Source organism: Mandrillus leucophaeus, unplaced genomic scaffold (assembly GCF_000951045.1).
Source record: "Mandrillus leucophaeus isolate KB7577 unplaced genomic scaffold, Mleu.le_1.0 Scaffold189, whole genome shotgun sequence".
Taxonomy (NCBI): domain Eukaryota; kingdom Metazoa; phylum Chordata; class Mammalia; order Primates; family Cercopithecidae; genus Mandrillus; species Mandrillus leucophaeus.
In genome coordinates this window covers 739,379-760,287 of record NW_012101909.1, presented here as the reverse complement: position 1 = coordinate 760,287, position 20,909 = coordinate 739,379, and the positions used below count along the sequence as shown (strand labels likewise).

General features: G+C 39.3%; 1 protein-coding gene across 2 annotated transcripts in view; it reads left to right on the top strand.

Moving 5' to 3' along the window:
• Positions 1-18,211, top strand: part of LOC105538274 (chromosome unknown open reading frame, human C18orf25) — a 117,341-nt gene extending 99,130 nt beyond the window's left edge. For both annotated transcript variants that reach the window (XM_011978084.1, XM_011978083.1), the window contains 2 exons: positions 7,764-7,890; positions 16,999-18,211. In XM_011978084.1, coding sequence (XP_011833474.1) covers positions 7,764-7,890; positions 16,999-17,188 — 317 coding nt within the window. In that variant the 3' untranslated portion in view covers positions 17,189-18,211. The remainder of the gene's footprint in view (positions 1-7,763; positions 7,891-16,998) is intronic.
• Positions 18,212-20,909: the final 2,698 nt, after the last annotated feature.

Here is a 20,909-nt window from a genome sequence, read left to right as displayed (position 1 = left end):
ACAAAAAACCTAAAACTAGTAATTTGCTTGTTTTTAAAGCTAGATGAGTAGTGACTTAAGATGTTATTATTATTTTTTTTAAATGCCTAGTATGCGACTGTCATACAGTGTATAATATTACTTTCTCTTCAGTTTGCTGCAAAGCTCAGGCCTACTTCTGACCCAGTGGATTTACAGTTTAAAAAGTAGCTGGATTATTTCCTTTAAAGACAGAAAGAGACTGTTTTCCATGATAATTTAGTTACTACTTTTTCTATGCTTCTTTTTCTTACCCTATCTTGGTAACTACCTTATCCTGGTAACTTTTTCTTACTCTATCTTGTTGAAAAGGTCTGCAGTGGGAGGACAAAATTCAGAATTTTCTCATATAGTGAAAGAAGTTATCTTTCCAAAGACCTACACAGGCAGAGACCTACACAGAGACAGCCAGCTGTCACAATAGCTAAATATAAGTGCTCTGCTTTATTTTCAGTTTAATATATGGTAATTGTGGTATTTACATTTTTCTCTACAGGGCTTGTTCTTGTCTTAGAACTGGAAAAGATTACTACCACTGACAGTATTTGAAGAACCTCATAGCATCTTTGGCTCACTTCTGTGTATGCTTTAGGCACTGTTCTGCCATTGGAATCCTGTGAGGTCCTCCTTGGGGGGTGGGGCGGGGTGGGGAGGGGCAGAACAGAAAAGGCCCAAAGGCCAGAGAATGTCAGGTTCTGTACTGGAGCTCCCAAAGGAATGTGTGGCATGCTGAAGAGGGTTACAGTGACAGAAAAGGACTAATGGTCCTGGCTCTGAAATAGAAGAAGGAAGAGGCAGAGGCATCCCAGAATGCCTTTGGTGTCCCCATCTCATTGTCCTAGCTGATTTGTTTTCTCCGTGGCACAATTTATCTAAGGCTCTGACAGGAAATTTGGCAAATGTCTCACACTATTAGTCTAGGAGTTCTTAACATTTACCAGGCAGTCTATATTTAGCACCCCCATCACTTTCTCATGCCTCTTATTTTATCTTGTACTAGTATTTTGACCAAGCAATACAGATAAGAGCAGACCCCCGGCCAGAGTCTATAAGAGCAGACCCTAAGCCAGGCGTGGAGGCTCACGCCTGTCATCCCAACACTTTAGGAGGCCAAGGCAGGTGGATTACCTGAGGTCAGAAGTTCGAGACCAGCCTTACCAACATGGCCAAAACCCATCTGTATGTACTAAAATACAAAATTAGCCTGGTGTGGTGGTGCATGCCTGTAATCCCAACTACTCAGGAGGCTGAGGTGGGAGAATCGCTTGAACCTGGGAGGTGGAGGTTGCAGTGAGCTGAGATCGCATTGTTGCACTCCAGCCTGGGCAACAAGATCAAAACTCCATCCCAAAAAAAAAAAAAAAAAAGCAGACCCCAATTTTAAGTGACCAGTTTTAGCGTATTGTTTGGGTTTTATAACCATGTTAAATACCAGCAGGTTTGGATTGCAATTTTTACGGCAGAAATTGCACTGCCAGAATTGTTTGGATTATCTAACAGTGTGGAAGGAATATTACTAGTTTTTAGATCCATAATGAATGAATAAAGTTAGAAGAATCTGAAATGTTGGTGATGGTACCTTGTGTTGTTTTTTTAAGACAGTACAAAATTAACAAAAGTAACATAGTAACTTTTCATTTCATAAAAAATAAAGTGATGATATTTCTAGCTCTGGAGTAAGGCTATTGGAGGTGGTAAGGTGAGGATGGCGGGATCCTAGTCAGTGAAGACTGGTTATTCAGAAATATTGATGATGGATGTTTCACAAAACATTCCTACTAGAGACGGTAGAATTATAAATTAGAACTCTGGTTATAGGAACTGGGCGAAGAGATACTAAGAATTAACTAATTATGTCATATTCTTGTTGTATTTTCTTAATTACCGTTGTTTAAAAGCATTGAGTGATCAAGGAAGAAGAGTTTGGTTATGGTGACCCTGCCTGTCCACAGTCTGCCTTTTTAATTTGGTTTAATTCATTTCATTTATTTATTTTTAGGATCCCAACAGGCTGAACCCCTTACTGTGAGTCTATCACAAGTGGCTTTTAGTACCTCTTGGAGCTCAGCTCATTGCTTGCTTGCTTATTGATTGATTAAGACGGCTTCTCGCTCTGTCATCCAGGCTGGAGTGCAGTGGTATAATTCAGCTCACTGCAATCTCTGCCTCTTGGGTTCAAGCAATTCTTCTGCCTCAGCATTCTGAGTAGCTGGGACTACAGGGGCATACCACCATACCTGCCTGATTTTTGTATTTTTAATAGAGACAGTTTTGCTATGTTGGCCAGGCTTGGTCTCAAACACCTGACCTCAAGTGATCTGCCTGCCTCGGCCTCCCAAAGTGCTGGGATTACAGGTGTGAGCCATTTAGCCCAGCCCAGCTTCTTACTTCTTAGTGAGTAGGCACAGACAGTTTTGAGGTGGTTTTTTCACATAAATAATTAGTATTCATGATAGCAGGACTTGTAAGTAGAGAGAGACTAAGACACGTGCCAGGACTGTTTCATGAATGAGTAACTGTCCTGGAGTCAGTACATGGCAGTGAAATGGTAACCTCCTGGAAGGCACTGCCTGCTGATGTTGGTACAAGAGGATGGAGATGAGTAATTTATAAGTGATCTGCATCCCAGCATTGGGGGTTAAGAGCAGCTTCCTCTTCAGAAGACTTCAGGGGAGACAACGTCTTCAGGAAGGTCAGTCAGGTTTCCACAAGGAGGTGGAGAGAAAGTTCAGTGTATTTTACCGTGAAGTTGGCATTCCAGAAAGCAGTGGTAAAGTTGTAGGAGGGTGAGCAGTGGGTGACTGGAGCAAAGGAAAACAACAGAGTTTGGGATAAGATGGCAAAAAATGGATGATCCCTGGTGCTTGTATTTTGTGGGTAGCTAAGAGGGAGAAAGTATAGTGTTTTACTTCTTGTAATCGCTGGTTTTCCTTCTACCCCTCGTTACTGCTTTTTCCTTTTCTACTCTGTAGGCTTTTCTACACTCTTTTTTTTTTGGAGACAGAGTCTTGCTCTGTCGCTGGGCTGAAGTGCAGTGGCGCGATCTTGGCTCATTACTGAAACCTCCGCTTTCTGGATTCAAGCGATTCTCCTGCCTCAGCCTCCTGAGTAGCTGGGACTACAGACGCACACGACTACACCCAGCTAATTTTTGTATTTTTAGTAGAGATGGGGTTTTACCATGTTGGCTAGGATGGTCTCCATCTCTTGACCTTGTGATCTGCCTGCCTTGGCCTCCCAAAGTGGTGGGATTACAGGTGTGAGCCACTGCACCTGGCCTCTATTCTCTTATGTAGCTACTTCTACCACACTACTTTTCTACGTCGTTGGACCAATCACCCATCCCTTTATCAGTCCTCTCCCAGCTTCATGTCCTTCCCTATCAAGCCTATATAGGCCCAGCTGTCCTTTGCCAAATGTCACTTGTAGAGTTGGCTTTCCTGTTGTACTCACCTGGCAGTCTGATCACTGGATGCACACTTTGAGCCTTTATCTACCTGCTAAGCATAGCTGGAGAAAATCACTTTGTTACAGAGTTAAAGGTTGCCTTAATTTCCTAGTCTGTGGCCTCATTCAGGCTCTCAGTGCTTCCCATAAATCCCGCCTTTTCCTTACGCAGGATTCTTTCTTCATAGTGGCCTCTTGGCTTTTCTGCATCTGCCCACACCTGCACTCTGCAGATGGCCTTGCCACATTCTTCAAAATCCAGATTACCTCAGCTTTCTGCTGTCAAACCTATTCTCTGCCCTTTTGGAATATGAACAGGTCTCTCTCATTGTTAAAAACTACACATACATACATACGTACATACATACATGCATACACCCCTCCCTCAAGCCCATATTCCTTACTCAGTATCATCCTATCTCCTTTTCTTCTATAGCCAAACTTCTTAAATTGTGTTTACTCTTCCTTCCCTTTCATTATTCTTCAGATTGCTTTGCTATATTGGCTTTCTCCCAGGCTGGAGTGCAGTGATGCAATCATGGCACACTGCAGCCTTGACCCCCTGGGCTCAAGCAATCCTGTCACAGTTTCCTGAGTTGCTAAGTCTATAGTTACATACCACCAAGCCTAATTCCCCGCCCCACCGCCCCACCCTGTCTCTTAATTATTTATGTTCATCAATACTTGGGTTGTGTTCTATAGACCACTTTTACTTTTCTGGATGATCTTTATTCTCTCACTTATTGCAGAGGATTTAACAAGTCTGTATTTCCTCTTTAGATCTCTGACCTGAGCTTTAGAACAGTACCGATTGTACCATTGACTGTCATCTACTGACTCCATGATAGTTTCACTCATTTTTGAAACATTCTTGGCACCTGTCTTAGTCTGTCTCTGCTTGCAAGTCCTGCTATTATGAACACTCATTATTTATGTGAAAACTTAAGTTATGTGAACTGCTTATTGTATATATTAAAGGCACATTATCATCATGCCCTAAGCAACCACCCTCAGCTTTTATTAGTGCACTGAATGGCCCTGTAACTCTATCCCTTTACCTAAGTCGGAAACCTAAGCATCATTTTTGACTTTCTGTGTTTTTTCATTTGCCTAATTCCCAACGTCACTAACTCCATTCGTACACACACACACAGTATTTTCCGTTGTTTTTTTTCCTAGTTCAGTCGCAGTCATTTCTCACCCAGGAAGCTGCAGCAGTCTAACTGATTTTGTTGCCTCCAGTATTTCCTGTCCTACTTGCTATCAGTTTCATTTCTATACTCTGAAAAGAAATTCTTTAAAATGCAAAACCAGATGACGTCACTCCTCTGCTTAAATCGTTAAGTGGCTTCCTACTTCTCGAAGTTAAATCCAGACAGCTTATCATGATCTGACCTGCTGACTTTGGTAGCCTTGTTTCTTATTACTCTTTTGACTGTTACCCCAAAATCTCACCAAACTTTTATACCTTAAAGGACAACAGAATGTTCCGTATGCCACTTCCCCTCACCTGTGCCTACTCTTCCTTTAGAACTCAGCTACCCTGATTACCCTCAAGTCTGGTGAATGTTCCCTATCAGAGCAGTTTTCAAGCGATGGTGCAATAGACTGCTTTTTATTATCTCTGCATATATTGCAGGTTCATTGAGGGTAGAGACTATGCCTGCCTTGTTCCCCATAGTATTTCTAGCACTTAGCACAGTGCATAGCATGTCACAAGTATTTATTGCAGGTACAAACAAATAAACAGTAAAGACTGAATTATTGAGAGAGTCTGTGATTTTGTATTCTTCCCTAGCAGTACAGTTGGAACAGTGTGCATGAGGATAGCCATGACTAAAACATTGAAGTAGAAATTGGATGAAGACTTGGCCACAACAAGGTATTAGGGATCAGAACAAGAATCTAGGTTTACCAAAGCAAGGCTTAACCAATTCTATTTAAGCAGCCTCCCTAGATTTAATAAAACAGGGTTTTATCTGGTAAATGCCACCTTTTGTGTACTTATAGGGTCCAGATATGTGCCCACTGCCAGTGCCACATGATCTGGATTACAAACCCATGCAGACTGTGATATATAATCTCAATCACTTGTTTAGCTAGGAGCCATTCTAAGCATTAAAAATTTTTCACATATATGCATCCTTTTCAGTCGAAGGATAAAAGATAAAAATAGTACTAAAGAATTATGAAAAAGACCCACAATCATATTCAAACTTGATTATTTTTCACAGCTTTACCCAGAATCTACATATTTTTATAGTGTTATATGTAATACTTTATATGTTAGTATACATTTTTCTAAGTTGCTACATAGCACTGTAATGAATATCTTTGGATATAACATTTTGCTTATTTAAAGGCTAAAGAGTAAATTATTAGGGATGGGTTTACAGGGTCAGAAGGTACAAAAATTGTAAGCCTTGCTTTGTGACTGTCTGTAGCTTTCCAAATGGTTTACACTCAAGGGTGACAGGAGTATGAAAATTCAAAATTCAAGATTTGGCCAGGTGTAGTGGCTCACACCTGTAATCCCTGCACTTTGGGGAGGCCAAGGTGGGCGGATCACCTGGGGCCAGGAGTTTGAGACCAGCCTGACCAACATGGCGAAACCCCATCTCTACTAACATTACAAAAAATTAGCTGGATGTGGTAGCGGGTGCTTGTAATCCCAGCTACTTGGGAGGCTGAGGCAGGAGAATTGCTTGAACCCGGGAGGCAGAGGTTGCAGTAGCCTGGGTAACAGAGCGAGACTCCATCTCAAAAAAAAAAAAAAGAAGTACAAGATTTCTCAATAACCTTGAAGCATTGGATTGAGTGAAGGGAGAAGAGAGTTGTATGTAAAATTTTCTGTGCTTTCCTTTTTTTTTTTTTTTAAGACGGAATCTCCCTCTGTTGCCTGGCTGGAGTGCAGTGGCGCGATCTCGGCTCACTGAAACCTGCGCTTCCTGGGTTCAAGCAATTCTCTATCCTCAGCCTCCTGAGTAGCTGGGACTACAGGCACGCGCCACCATGCCCAGCTAATTTTTGTATTTTTAGTAGAGACAGGGATTCAACCATGTTGGCCAGGATGGTCTCGATCTCTTGACCTTGTGATCCTCCCGCCTTGGCCTCCCAAAGTGCTGGGATTACAGGCGTGAGCCAAAATTTTATTTTTTTTACATTGGTTTAGTTTAGGTTAGGTGTCGTGTAGATTTTTTTTTTTTTAAATATGGGAAATAATTTTGTATCAGATCATAATATATTTAAATAAAAATACCCTTTAGAGAGTAAATGGGAATTTGTACTCATTGCAACTCTGTTTATTCTGTGTTAACTCCTAGGTATTCTAAAATTCACCCTTTTAAATCAGAACATTTAAGAGCTGGTACACATAGGCCGATTTATTTTAGCTGTTGCTAGAATTGTTTTTAGAGCCACGTACTTTGATGCCATGCCTTTAGCCATTATTGAGAGTTCTGTGAAGCTCGTGTTTTCTGTGATGTTGGAGAATGTGTTTTATTGCATCATATAATACATGCTTTGGGAAGACTCTTACAGAAGAAGTCCTTACATGCCCCAGTGCCACAAACTGTTATGTTTTTCCAGAGTTTGTGGTTTGTTTCTAAGGAGAACTCTCAGCAATGTGCAAGTTACATTTCAGTTGCTCAGAGCCAAAATTGTGATTTACCTCCAGTCTTTCTTTTTAGATGTAGTTTTGGGTCAGATTTTGTCAAATCTATGTTTCTTTAGAGAGAACATATGCTAAATCTTTCACAAAGCATCCCAGGATAAATATGGTATTAGAGATTACTTCTGTTATTGTTCCATATGTGCCTTTGGGCTTTTCCAGTTTAAAGTTTGGCTCTATTAAAATGATAAGCAGTGGAGATCCCCACTGCCTTCTAGGTGGTTATGCAGGTCGTTTAAAAACTGACTGGAGTTGAATGCAGAAAGCATTACAGCATAAAATATATAGAGTTTATTATGGTTTAGGTAGACAGATATAGGTATTTACCAAAGCATTTAAATTATTTATCCTAAGGAGGTAGCGAGTGAGAGACTTTGAGTTCATACTTTTATGTACTGCCATGTTGTTTGAATATACATCATGAGCATGTATTCTGTTTATTTTTTTAAAACCAATGTTTGAACAAAGAACACTGCCCCAGCTTATTTGACAGTTTTGCTGTGGCAAGCTCTCACAGGGTGATTCTGTTTCCGTGACTAAACCTAGATGACAAATCTGTCAATGAGTTGTTTCCACTGTTTATGAGAAATAAAATTATAGTGCTTTTTTCTCTCCCCTTCTCTCTCAGGTCATTTGGACCCAGGATTCCTAGCAAGTGACAAAACATCTGCTGGCAATGCACCACTCAATGAAGAAATTAACATTGCCTCTTCAGATAGTGAAGTAGAGATTGTGGGAGTTCAGGAACATGCAAGGTAGGATACTAATTGGAGTAGTCTGATATTTTAAGTTATAAATTCTATTTTAACCAGAAAACAAGTTAAAAGAAAATGGTAGACTTTATGGCATTGCCGGCATGAATGAATGATGGGAGCTCTCGCTTTTGTTTGGCTTAAGAAATACTTTTTCTTTAGACATGATATGAGCCTTAGAGTGTGTTATATATTGTCTCATATCACGAACATTTCAACCATACATGTCTGTGAACTAGAGCTGATGGTTTTTTCTTTTAAGCAAATGTTTAGTTAGCTTGACAGACTTCTCATTTAAGGCAGAAGTATCACTACTTTTTTCTCTCACGTTCGTACTTTCTTGCCTTTCACTTTACCTTGAAATATACTGGGAGCAAACAGTTGGGAAACATGCATCTGACATCATGCCTCTTTGACTGGTTTCCTAGAGCACCTCTCCTTGTCTCTCATTAAAAGCAAACTTTTAAGTTATTTTGGTCTGTTTTTACAGAGTATATTTCTAGTAATGTTCATATAACTAAGGGAGTCTTGTTTCTTGGGATTAAAAAAACCCCACAAGACATCAAGTTGGTATGTAGCATTATAAACATAATTTTATGAAGTTTGGCATTCATTAAGGTAGGGGTCAGCAAACTGTGGCCCATAGGCTAGTTCTGGCCTGCTGCCTGTTTTTGTCTGGGCTGTGAGCTAAGAATGATTTTTACCTTTTTAGATGGCTGGTGGAAAAAAAAAAATCAAATGAAGAATGATACTTTGTGACATGTGAAAATTACGGGAATTAAAATTTCAGTCTATAAATAAAGTTTTATTTTAACAACCGTGCTTGTTCATTTTGTACGTAATCATCTATGTCTGTTTATGCACTCCATTGGCAAAGTTGAATCATTTCAACAGAGATTATATGTCCTCCCCAAAGCCTAAGATATGTACTGTCTGAAAAGTCAATACCTTTGCAGAATACATTTGCTGACTCCTGCTTTAAGGTATGTTCATAATAATTGGTTCCAGCCCTTTCAGCGATATTCTTCTGAAACATTCTGGAACATCCTCTTATCCCCACCTCCCCCACCGCACGTGCACACACCCACCCACCCCCCAAACTTCAGACTTTAGAGCTTGTGTGTTTTGTATAAAGCAAACAACTTTTCTCCCATGCCACAAGAGTGAAGTTGTGATTTTCTGATAAATAGGTATATAACATAGTGTATTCATTACTTGGCTCTTTGATCTGATTTTACTCTGGTTACCCAGGTAATAAAGCACATTTGCCAGCATTTCTTCTGTCTTTTATATAAAAGACGAACTTAGAAGTGTAGAGTGGAGATGAAATACAGATACATGTATGTTAAGGGTACCTTTTCTAGTGGGATCTAAGTATACTTTGAGAGCATTTTTCAGTCAAATAATTGGAACCTTAAGGATGTAGAGTTAATTTGTAGTTTAACATGCCATCTCCCCAAAAGTGGCCAATTCTGACTTTTTGAGAACTAGTCTTGTCCTAGAACTTCATCTTCTATTCTGTATTTATGCCTTCTGTATTTATTGTGTTTTATTCTGTAAGTATGCCTGTAAGGCTGCTTCATTTTTTCTTTTTCTTTTTTTTTGAGATGGAGTTTCACTCTTGTTGCCCAGGCTGGAGTGCAATGACACAATCTAAGCTCACTGCAATCTCCACCTCCTGGGTTCAAGCGATTCTCCTGCCTCAGGCTCCCGAGTAGCTGGGATTACAGGCATGCGCCACCACGCTTGGCTAATTTTGTATTTTTGGTTGAGATGGGGTTTCTCCATGTTGGTCAGGCTGGTCTCAAACTCCTGACCTTAGGTGATCCGCCCACCTTGGCCTCCCAAAGTGCTGGGATTACAGGCATGAACCACCGTGCCCTGCCTCTTTTTCTTTCTTTCTTTTTTTAATGATTATTTTCCCTATTCTGGTGGGAAAGAATTTTTATTTTTCAGTCTTTCCTTTTTTTTTCTGCCTTAATTACAAATTTTTTCCTATTAAATTCTCTTCCATTTTTCTGTTTAGGCCGACTTACCCACCAGATGAGAAAGCTAGAACTACTGATATCTTCCTTTACATCAGCAAATTTTTGCCTTTGGTTTATTTCACCATTGTTTCTTATGATATAAGTTATCCTTTTAAGCCATGTGTCAAGATCTTTCTAGACTATTGTATTTTTAAATTTTAGGGTTCCTACTATGATACCCTGCCCACTGACAGGTTGATGTGTGTGAATTATCTTCAGATGTGCCAGGGACATATTATTCGTTCACCAACTTCCTTTTGAGTTACATTTCAAATGTTAATTCATTGGACTTATGGGTTCCTACTTAAATAGGGAAGGAATAGGTAGAAACCTGTATTGTTTATCTAGTCTCTTACTCTGTGCTAAGACATATCACTTGGTCAGGTTCTCTATTAATTTCTAACTCGTCTCCCTTTTTATTGTTTCCTTATGCCTAGAAATGTTACAGCATGAACCACACTTATTTTTAGCTTCTTTGTTCAATGTTTCTTCATCATTAAATGTTTATCTTCTTTTTTTAAAAAAAACAACATTTTTATATCTGGAGTTACAATTATCATTATCTTTCTATTAAAACCTGGAAATTTAAATTCTCACTTCTCCCCACCCCAACACACAATCCCTATTCTACACTTGAACAAAGTGACTTTGTCTACATTTTAAATAACATTACATTATTTTCAAGGATTTTTTCTTACAGGCTCTGAAGCATAAAGCTGTGTTTTATTCTTATTCATTGGTTGAATCCTGGGAAATCATATCTTGTAGGTGACATCCATTTTAAAACCTCACTGGTGGTTAAAATTGTCCATATAATGGAATGTAGAGTTTACAGGTTCTTTGGAGTATTTTTAACTGACTCCTTTATTATTTTGTGAGGGTGTCTTTTATATTGATCTTGGGTCTAGGACTGAGTCTTTCCAACATTTTTTTCCCCCAGCAGCTTCTGTATCAGTAGCCTGATAATCTTTCAGACATTGAGATTAAAAAGCTGAGAAGCAAGTAGGAGAAGAGGCGTTCTTGTTGGTTGCTTCAGAGTTGCCCCTTGGCTGCCTGTATCTCATCTGGAATTTATTTCTTTTACAGGTCTAGGGTTGCAGTTATGAAGTATTGATGTGTTTCTGGCAGGGTTATCACTTGGAAAAAGGTTTTAGGTTTTGATCCACATCTTTTTGTTCTCATTTGATTTACATGTATAGAGTAGATGTTTTGTTTGGATTTAGTTGTCCTGTTCTTTTCTTTTCTTTTCATATTCTACATTGTTGTTGGATTTTTAAGAGTTTTTAAGAACTCAGATTTGGTCCTTGAGTTGTTCTCTGGAATTGTGGCTGCCCTGACTTGTTTTGGGTGCCATTTTTCCATATTGGAAGCATTTTGTTTGGCCTTTGCACTCAGTAATTCTAGTTGTGATATGCCTCCCCGCCCCCACCTTTTTTGATAGTTATTTTTCTTTTCTTGAATGCTAATATCTTCCCCTATTCTTTTATTTTAGATTTTGATGTATTCGTTTCTCTTTTGTGTATCCCCTAGTCCTAGACTAGAAAGCATGCTTTCTGAACTAATGGTTGAACGCATATTTTATGATTGCCTTGTATTGCTGTGTTGAACTCCTGGTGTTACCTAAATGTTATTTCCAGATGTTAATTTTTGGACAGTCCAGTTTCACAGATGCTCTTTTCTAGTGAGATGGAGACTTTCCCAGCATCTCTAGTTCTTCTGTGCCCACTTAATTTTGCCAAAACTCTTAATTTACGAACTTCAGGCCAGTAAGTTTTTTTGTCCTTGGTCCTGTTATTGTTTCCTTCTACCGACCTCATTGATAATTGCTCTAGGAAGATGAATACATATAGCCCAGATCTGTATGTTTTGGAACTGTGTTGAAACAGTTCCTTTTGATACCTGTTCTGAGGACCTCATTCTAGTCTGTTAATCCTGTGATCATTGGTGTTAATATTGGGTTATTCCTCAGCAAAATAATTGGTGTAGGAAGCTGTATTTGAGACTCATTGCTTCATAGGACCAGTTGCTAACTTTTTTTTTTTTTTTCTTTTTTGAGATGGAGTCTCACTCTATTGGGTTATTCCTCAGCAAAATAATTGGTGTAGGAAGCTGTATTTGAGACTCATTGCTTCATAGGACCAGTTGCTAACTTTTTTTTTTTTTTTTTTTGAGATGGAGTCTCACTCTGTTGTCCAGGCTGGAGTACAGTGGTGTGATCTTGGCTCACAGAAAGCTCCACCTCCCGAGTTCAAGCAGTTCTCCTGCCTTAGCCTCCTGGGTAGCTGGGACTACAGGAGCACGCCGCCATGCCCGGCTAATTTTTTGTATTTTAGTAGAGACAGCGTTTCACCATGTTGCCCAGGCTGGTCGCGAACTCCTGAGCTCAGGCAGTCTGCCCGCCTCGGCCTCCCAAAGTGCTGGGATTATAGACTTGAGCCACCATGCCCGGCCCTGTTGCTAACATTAACTCCAAAAAAACTAGGGAGACAAACGAGTGTTTCCCTACAATCACAAGGATTCATTTCCTCTTCAGTTAGGAAAAAGAAGTAGAAATGTTATCTAAGAGGTCACCTTCAGGCTGTCTATAAATGAGAGTAAAAATGATTAATTTTTAATGTTGTTTTCCTAGAATAGTAAGCTAACTATATCAAAAGTTGATCATCAGAGCCTTCTCTGTGTATGTGTGTGTGTGTGTGTGTGTGTGCACGTGCACACTTCATTTCCACTGTGCAGCCTTTCTATTGATATTAGTGTATGAAGAACAGGAAATTGTTCTGTCAAACCATATTGTTTATAATGTATTTTCCCCAACATTTTGGGAAGCGAGACCCAAGCATTTTCTTGGTTATAAAATGCAAAATATGGCTCTAGGTTGTGTTTCATACCTGTCGCCAATTGTATGCAGATTAAACGCTTTGTGAGAACAAAGCCTGTATCTGCACTAATACAGATTAGTAATACAATTGATTGGACTAATTGAAAATCAGTTGAGTATGTTCCTACCTCATATGTTTCATGATACAGAAAAAGCATATGTGATAATACATGAAACTCTTTATTTTTTATGTTGTCTCACAAAATTTTGAGCCTCTTAACATCTGTTATAGGACCACTCCAGAGGCTTAACAACCATTGTGCTCCCTCTTTCTCCTGGAATTTTTTCCCTATCTGGTATACATTTTTGTGTAATGTATACTGTCTTATAAAATAGTTGAAATATTTCTCTAGCACCCTTCTGTTTACTAGATGGACTGTTTTTTCCCTCTGTGGTTTAAAAAAAATGTGTTAAAAGCCTTGTTCTGTCCTCATCCATCTCCTAACTCTCATTTTATTCAGTGTGTTTGAGATCATTAAAGTAAATGATTTTTGTGAATATCTTATTGGCTAATAACACGTATAGGTAACTAATAATGTATCTTTAATTTTTGCAAACTCCTTATACCCAAGTAACTCAGATCAAAACACAGAAGTCATGCTGTGCTTTCTTTTTTGAGACGGAGTCTCGTTCTGTCACCCAGGCTGGAGTACAGTGGCGTGATCTCAGCTCCCTGCAGCCTCCGCCTCCTGGGTTCAAGCAATTCTCCTGCCTTAACCTCTGGAGTAGCTGGGACTACAGGTGCATGCCACCACGCCTGGCTCATTTTTTGTATTTTTAGTGGAGACAGGGTTTCACCATGTTAGCCAGACTGGTCTTGATCTCCTGACCTTGTGAATCCACCTGCCTTGGCCTCCCAAAGTGCTGAGATTACAGGCGTGAGCCACCACGCTCAGCCACTCTGCACTACTTTCTAATTACAACCTCCCCCTTCTCTTTTCCCCTGTGACTACTATCTTGACTTTTTCTTTTTTTTTTTTGAGACAAAGCTCAGCCACCCAGGCTGGAGTGCAGTGGCATGATTTCTGTTCACGGCAGCTTTGACCGCCAACGCTCAAGCCATCCTCTCACCTCAGCCTTCCGAGTAGCTGGGAGTACGGGTGCCTACTACCACACCCAGCTAATTTTGTGTGTGTGTGTGTGTATGTGTGTGTGTGTGTGTGTGTTTGATAGAGATGGGGTTTCACCATGGTGCCCATGCTGGTCTCGAACTTGTGAGCTCAGGCGATCCTCCCATCTCACCCTCCCAAAGTACTGGGATTAGAGTCATGAGCCACTGTGCCAGCCTATTCTGACTTTTAATGATTGTTTTGCCTGTTTTTGAACAAATGTTAAAGTCACTGTTGACCTTGGAGGGCATCTTAAAATCTTCCTTAACATTCCTGACAGATGCCTCAGCAATTACTTGAGCGCTTAAAAGGCAATTTATTCTATTTGTTAGTGGCTTTGTTCTATAGCAATGATTATCTGAAACTTGCCTTCTAAAAACTGATTCACGGTTCTTAGCATGCTCTCAGTAGTTTTACCTTGAGCATGAAATAGTACCTTTCATGGTGGCTTCCGCCTCACAGTGATTCTCCCGTCTTTGGGAATTCCATGTACAACTATTAATAATTAGAGTTAGGAAAGCTTTTGACCAAAGGTAGTATCATCACATTCTCCAGATAATCTAAAATTTTGAAGTAGGAGAAATAGAGAGGGTTAGGGGTTGTTCTGTCATCTTAGGCTCTTTGAGGTGCCCAGTGTCCTTCTAATAAATTCTCTTTATTATTTAAAGTAGCCTAAGCTGGTTTTTGGTAACTGGAACCATTTGTAACATAACTACAGAAGTGATCTATTTTTAGATAGTTGAAGTGCCCTGTCTCCTATTCTGTCTCCTTCAGCCATTCCTCAGTAGGAGATATGGTCTCTAAACCTCTTACTCTCCCAGTTCTTTTCCTATGCCAGACACTTTCTAGACTCTTCTTTGCTGCTTATTGAATGGCCCTGGGAACCAGGCAGTGCTTCTCTCAGTCAAACATGCTATAGTAACTTCAGGTATAGCCTGAAGAAGGCATTCTTATTCAGTGGAAAATAAACCATTGAGTGGAGACCTGATTTTATTCCAGTTCTATACTTAACTTGTTTAAGAGCCTAGGTGGTTGTCTTTTGGCCTAGGTTTTTTCTTCTGTATAATAAACAGATTAGATCAGATTTTTTAAAAAGCCATTGCCTGATGTTACATTGTATGATTACTTAGTGAACAATACAGATAAACAATTGGGACAATATAGTTCTTTTACCTCGAAGATATTTTTAGAAATTCTGCCAAAGATTACATTGACTCTCTCTGCCACTCATTCATTGCCTGAATTCTTACCAGGTTTCTAGCCAGCTTGACTTCAATTAGTGCTTGTACAGGTGAGCTTTTGAATTGTCAAGTAACTTTATACTTCTAAATTGTTAGTTTGGGCCTATCTTTGTATTCTGATGATTTTAGCTGTGTTTTGCCACACCCAATTTGATACACATATCTGTAAAGCAGCAACATGATATGGAAAGCATTGGACCCAAAATCCGACCTGTCTTCCTTGGCCTATCACTTTCAAGCATTGTGAGTCTGAGCAAATCATGTAACCTGTTTAAGCCTCAGTTTCCCTCTCTGTAGAGTGAGGATAGCAAATTCCACGCTTACCTCATAGGTCTGTCGGAATTGTCCAATGAGATAATATATGTGAAACCGCTTAGTAAACGTAGTGTTTCATTGGCCTTCAGTCCTCAAAACCATTTCTATAAATGTTGAATGGACTCCTTTGGCTGACATTCTTCCATGACTACATGGTCATTTAATATGAATTTATATAATGGGTTGAACAGATATGAATTAGACATTGGGCTTTATGTCCCTTATTTTAATGTTGCTATTTATTTCGCTAGCTAATCTTTGAAAAGGTAGTAGCCTCTGGGTTAGTAACTACTTAGCCCATCTCTGGACAGATGACGGGCTTCTGGTACTGTAACAAATTTGCATTCTGCCCTCTGCTCTGGCCCTGAGAGTTCTGTTCTTAGGAACTTTTCTTAGTAAGGGAGAAGTTACCAGGTTAAGCCTTTGTAGGAGTAGGGCATGTTTGCAGGAGCTTAAGGGTCCTTGGGGTAGTTTTGCAACTGAATCTTGTCCATTATTACCTGAATGTTCTTTTGAACCTGGGAGTTTAGGTAACATTAAATCAAAGCCGAAATTCTCAAGTGGCCCAGCATTATTTGTTGCTTACAGATCGTCAGACAGCTGCTCAGGAGCCACTGTGGTAGTTTAGTGACTGGACTCATGCCACTTGTTACTTCTCACGTACGCTACCTAAGGTCTGCTCAGGAAGTTTAGATGAGAGGACATAGCATTGGTCTCATGAGTTGCCTGCCTTCCTCTCATTTGAGTCAGAACTTAGTGTTTTGGCCTGGAGGTTCACAATTCTATCATTTGACTGGAATGTGGAATTCAAACTGTCAGTGTTTCTGAAACAATTTTATTTCAGTGAACTCTTGGTATGACTTGCTAACAAGGCAGTTCTGTCCCTCTGATAGAACCCTTTTAGTGGATCTAAACTGAAGATTCAGCTGTGTTACTTTCACGGAACCAAATTGTAAGCGATTCTGTTGAATGAACCAAGTGCTTCTGTTGTGACCTTCAGGACAAGGGAAATTGATCCTTTATTCATGATCTGTTACTGACAGACTTTTAGAAATTTAATCTATAAAAGGGTATTACTGTCACTGTCTTTGAAGGCATTATTACCAATTATAAAGCTTATTTTAAGAACAAGTTTTAACTATTTTTCTTACTGTTTGGTTTGTTCAGACTAAGATTGTTTGGGCATCTTTGTTCTGGATTTATGTGTTGCCCTGTCATGAAGATCCCAGAGGTGTAAATGAGTCCAGAGAAACATCCTCTCACCCATGGTCAGTGACTAATTTAGACACAGCTCAGGAGTTTCCGGCTGAGATAAGACCCTTGGCCTTTTTAAGGCTAAATTGAGAGAGGGACCAAGTGGAGTGTCATGGGGTGGGGAGAGAGGGAGACAGAGATGGAGGGAAGGATATTGATTGTGGGTTTTATGAACTTGCATACTAGGTTTATCTTAGTAAAAATGTTGATCAGTACAACTGAGGTCATATCGTCTTCTGTTTTTCCTGTGGTGGAATTAACCATGCTTTTGTTCTTCATCTCGATTGCAGGTGTGTTCATCCTCGAGGTGGTGTGATTCAGAGTGTTTCTTCATGGAAGCATGGCTCGGGCACGCAGTATGTTAGCACCAGGCAAACACAGTCATGGACTGCTGTGACTCCCCAGCAGACTTGGGCTTCACCAGCAGAAGTTGTTGACCTTACCTTGGATGAGGATAGCAGGCGTAAATACCTACTGTAATACAATGTCACTGTGTTTCCTCTGCACTGTTCCCTTCCACTTCCTCATCCTTTGTGACATGGAAGTTCATTGTCATAGCTTCAGCTTCAGAAGCTGTTTGTGGCATTTGTAGGATTCAAACTCATGGAAAATTCCCTCCTCTTCCCCTTTTTTTAATTAAAAGAAGTCACTTAGGAAAATAACTTATCACAGAGAAAAGAATTTCTTCCTTCACTCAGTAGGAATATGAGAATGATGAATTTTATTAGACAGCTTTATTTTACTTGGTGACTTTTAATCTTAGGAAACTCTATCTTCCTTTTAGAATAATATTTTAATTGCCAGGCAAAATGGGTTTCAGTTTTTGAATCTTGTATTTATTTTTCTGTATAATGAAATTAATATCTAGACTTGACCACTATCTGCCCACCCCATTGGCACTTCCATCTTAGGGCATTCGCACACATATCAGTCAGGTCCTTATTGGCACCTAGTAGGGCATGTGCATTTAAAAACCTGTCCTTAAAAATAGAAGACAGAAGTATTAAAAGTATTTTTTTCTTTATTTTAAGTAAGTCTTCTGCCTTCTTTCCTGAGTTTGCTCCTGTTGACTTCCCACAGCACAGATAATTGACATGTCCCTTTGTGTTTATAAATACTACTAAGGTGACTTAGTTGGTCTCCTTGTTGCAATAATTAATAACTCTTTGCAAAATGTCTCCTTGGAGACAGAGGCATTTCAGATAGATACCCACCATGAGGTTTTCTGGGCATCTGAAAGTATTAAGAGTTCGGTGGGAAAAATCTCTCTCCCTCGGCTTTTTTTTCTGGTTTAGTCAAATAATGGGTGAACATAGAAACTTGTTGGGAAGAATATGAAAAGTTACGTGGCCTCTAAGGCTACAGGCACTTGCAAATCTGAGAGGAAAGTGCTGTCTTTCATAGCTGGTCTCTATATAAAGAGGATGTAGCAACAACTGTTTAACATCCGAGATGAAGTGGACCCGATGTTGTATTTGGGTATTTTTCTCCTCTATCTTCTAAGAAAAAAAAATACCATAAGAAGAATCAGAATGTACCATAAGAAGTCAGATGCAAAGCACGTTAATTGGTAAGTTTTACAGTATCTAAAAGGATTAGCAAAGGGTAGTAGGAGCTTCAGGGAATTCAGGAAATGCCAGCATTGGAATTTTGTGGCATTAGTTACTACCTTCTTTCTTATAATATGTTGTAGTTACTAGTGAATTCTTTTAAAAGCAATACCTAGAGTTAGAACACTATTCTGCACAGGGGGAGTGAAGTAATATTGGTTTAGAAGACTTCACTTTTTGTTTTTCGTGGTTTTTGTTTGCTTTTTTTGTGTGTGTTTGTTTCCATTGTTACCATTACTATGGCCCTTTGCCTCTCTCTCCAAATTCCCTGGTGGTTCTTCTTATCATAAGAGTATGAGAACTACCATTTTCAGTTTTCATTCAGCAAACAAATTTACCAAGTGCCTGCTCTGCATAAGGCACTGTGAGGGGTGGGTGCTCTGGGGGCTGCTGAGATGAATGACACACACCCCACATAAGCACGCATCAGAGTCTGCCTGCCTCCACCTGCCTGGCCTGTTCTTCTTCTTCTTCTTCTTCTTCTTCTTCTTCTTCTTCTTCTTCTTCTTCTTCTTCTTCTTCTTCTTTTTTTTTGTTTTGTAAAGACAAGTTTATTCCTTTACCCTTCTTGTTGCATTAGTTCTCCTATATATTCCTTCTTCTTTGATCTTCTCTGATAACATCTCATTTGATCTGGCCTCTGTCCTTCATCAGTTTTTTTTTTTTTTTTCTGCTTTTATTAGATCAGGCTTTTAAGATCATGAACCTCCAATTTTAGCAAATCAATCTCTCACATGGCCACAATTCTAAACAAAAACCAAAGACCCAGAGGCCAGAGCAAAGTAGGACCGTCTGAAGATTCACTACTGGTGTATCCTTGGACCTTCACATTTTACTTTAGGATTAATTTATTGAATTTTACTGTTACACATAGTTTTTGACTTGAATTAAAATACTAGACAAAGCAGAAATGTACAATTTCTGGTCTGTGTTTTCCAGGAAAATCATAGAGAAGAGAATAGAGTGGATTATGTGACTTGAAGTTTTTGCAGCTTATTTTTTTCCCCCACTATCAGGGCAGAGGCCCATTTTAATGAATGTTTTTGCATGACCTGTTCTTATGTTAACCACATATTTTTTTTTTCCCAATTCCACACAGCAGGTGATTTCCCGTGACATATTTTCTTCATAGTCCCTAATAGTCATCCTCTACAGAGTTGGTGTGCTATGTGCACTGTGGATGAGGAACAGAGTGGAGCTGTAACCAGTCTCTTCTCTGGCCCTTTGCGTTTATGTCAGCTTGCACTTTTCCCTCACTTATTCCTAGTCCAGCTCCCAACTGCCTGACTTAATGGACCAGAACAGAGATTTGGATATTAAGATGAAGAGGGGAGGGGAAGGGATGGTCGAGATAGACAGCTCTCCCCTACTAGGTCGGGACATTTCCCTAATAACTGTAGAGAGACTGTTTCAACTCTCCTTTCATTGCTGTTTTCAGAAGAGTGGAGAGTGTGGTTTCAGGCAAGGTATTAATGATACAATTCCGTGGTATACAACTCCTGTGACATTTCAAGTTTATTTTAAAGGGATTTTTCTTAATCAGAGTTTTACGTTTGGTAGCATAAGTAGTTCTTTATGCTTCACAGGACATTGTCTTCAGAGTAATCTCTCTGCTAAAATGGTACACATGGGTCACAGATTGGTTTATGCCACTGACTTGGTAAAGTTTCCATTCCCTCCGATTTGTGAAAAACAGAGCAGTGACCTAGCTGTTTTATCATCATGACTGCCATGTAACCTATAATTGCTGCTCTCCAGTAATTGTCTTTTCATTTTGATGGTAGGGGCCAGACTGAATGAATAATGCATTCTTTTTTATTCAGTTTATTTCATTCAGTTTATTTTTGGCAAACATCCCATAAACTTTGCTTTTATTATCAATTATCAATATGAATCGTCTGGTTTACTAATTTAGTCATTTGTTCATCTTTACTTTTAGTAGATTAGCACCATAACTAACTTAAAATAAGTTTGTTACCTGCTTTTCATACTGTCACAAAGGTTTTTGAAAAAGCTGGGGACACTATTTTGTCTTTTAGTTTTAAACTTTTTTTTTTAAGGCAAAGCAAGCACCCCAATCCCTGTTCTCCAACATGTGTATGATGTGACTTCCATGTAGATATAAAAATGATTGTGCCCTAACCAAACTTCCTCAGATTGTGCACTGTTTGTTTAAAATAATCACGTATTTTAGTCTGATGCTGTTGTATTTTTTCATTTTATTTAAAACACTACTTACTTCTTATTCTCTTAACAAATTTTAAAAGGTAGTGATCTTAAAAAAAAATCACTGGATAACTAGGAAATATTTTTGTTGTTGTTTTGTTTTTTAAAGAGTACAGAGGCCATTGAAGCCTTTTGCTCCTCTTACCGTGAAAATGAAATGTTAGCCATTGTATGGCTAGGAACCAATGCACTTGGCAGTTAATGGATCTGCTGTTGCTGGAGTGTGAGTGTGGACTTGATGCAGTGACGACAAATCATTGCTTAGAATTAATGTTTTCAAATGTGCAACTCTAGTTTTTAAAACAAAAATTGGTTCTTTACATTCATTATTTAGGTTTTGTTTCCCTTTAGTATTTAATGGTCTT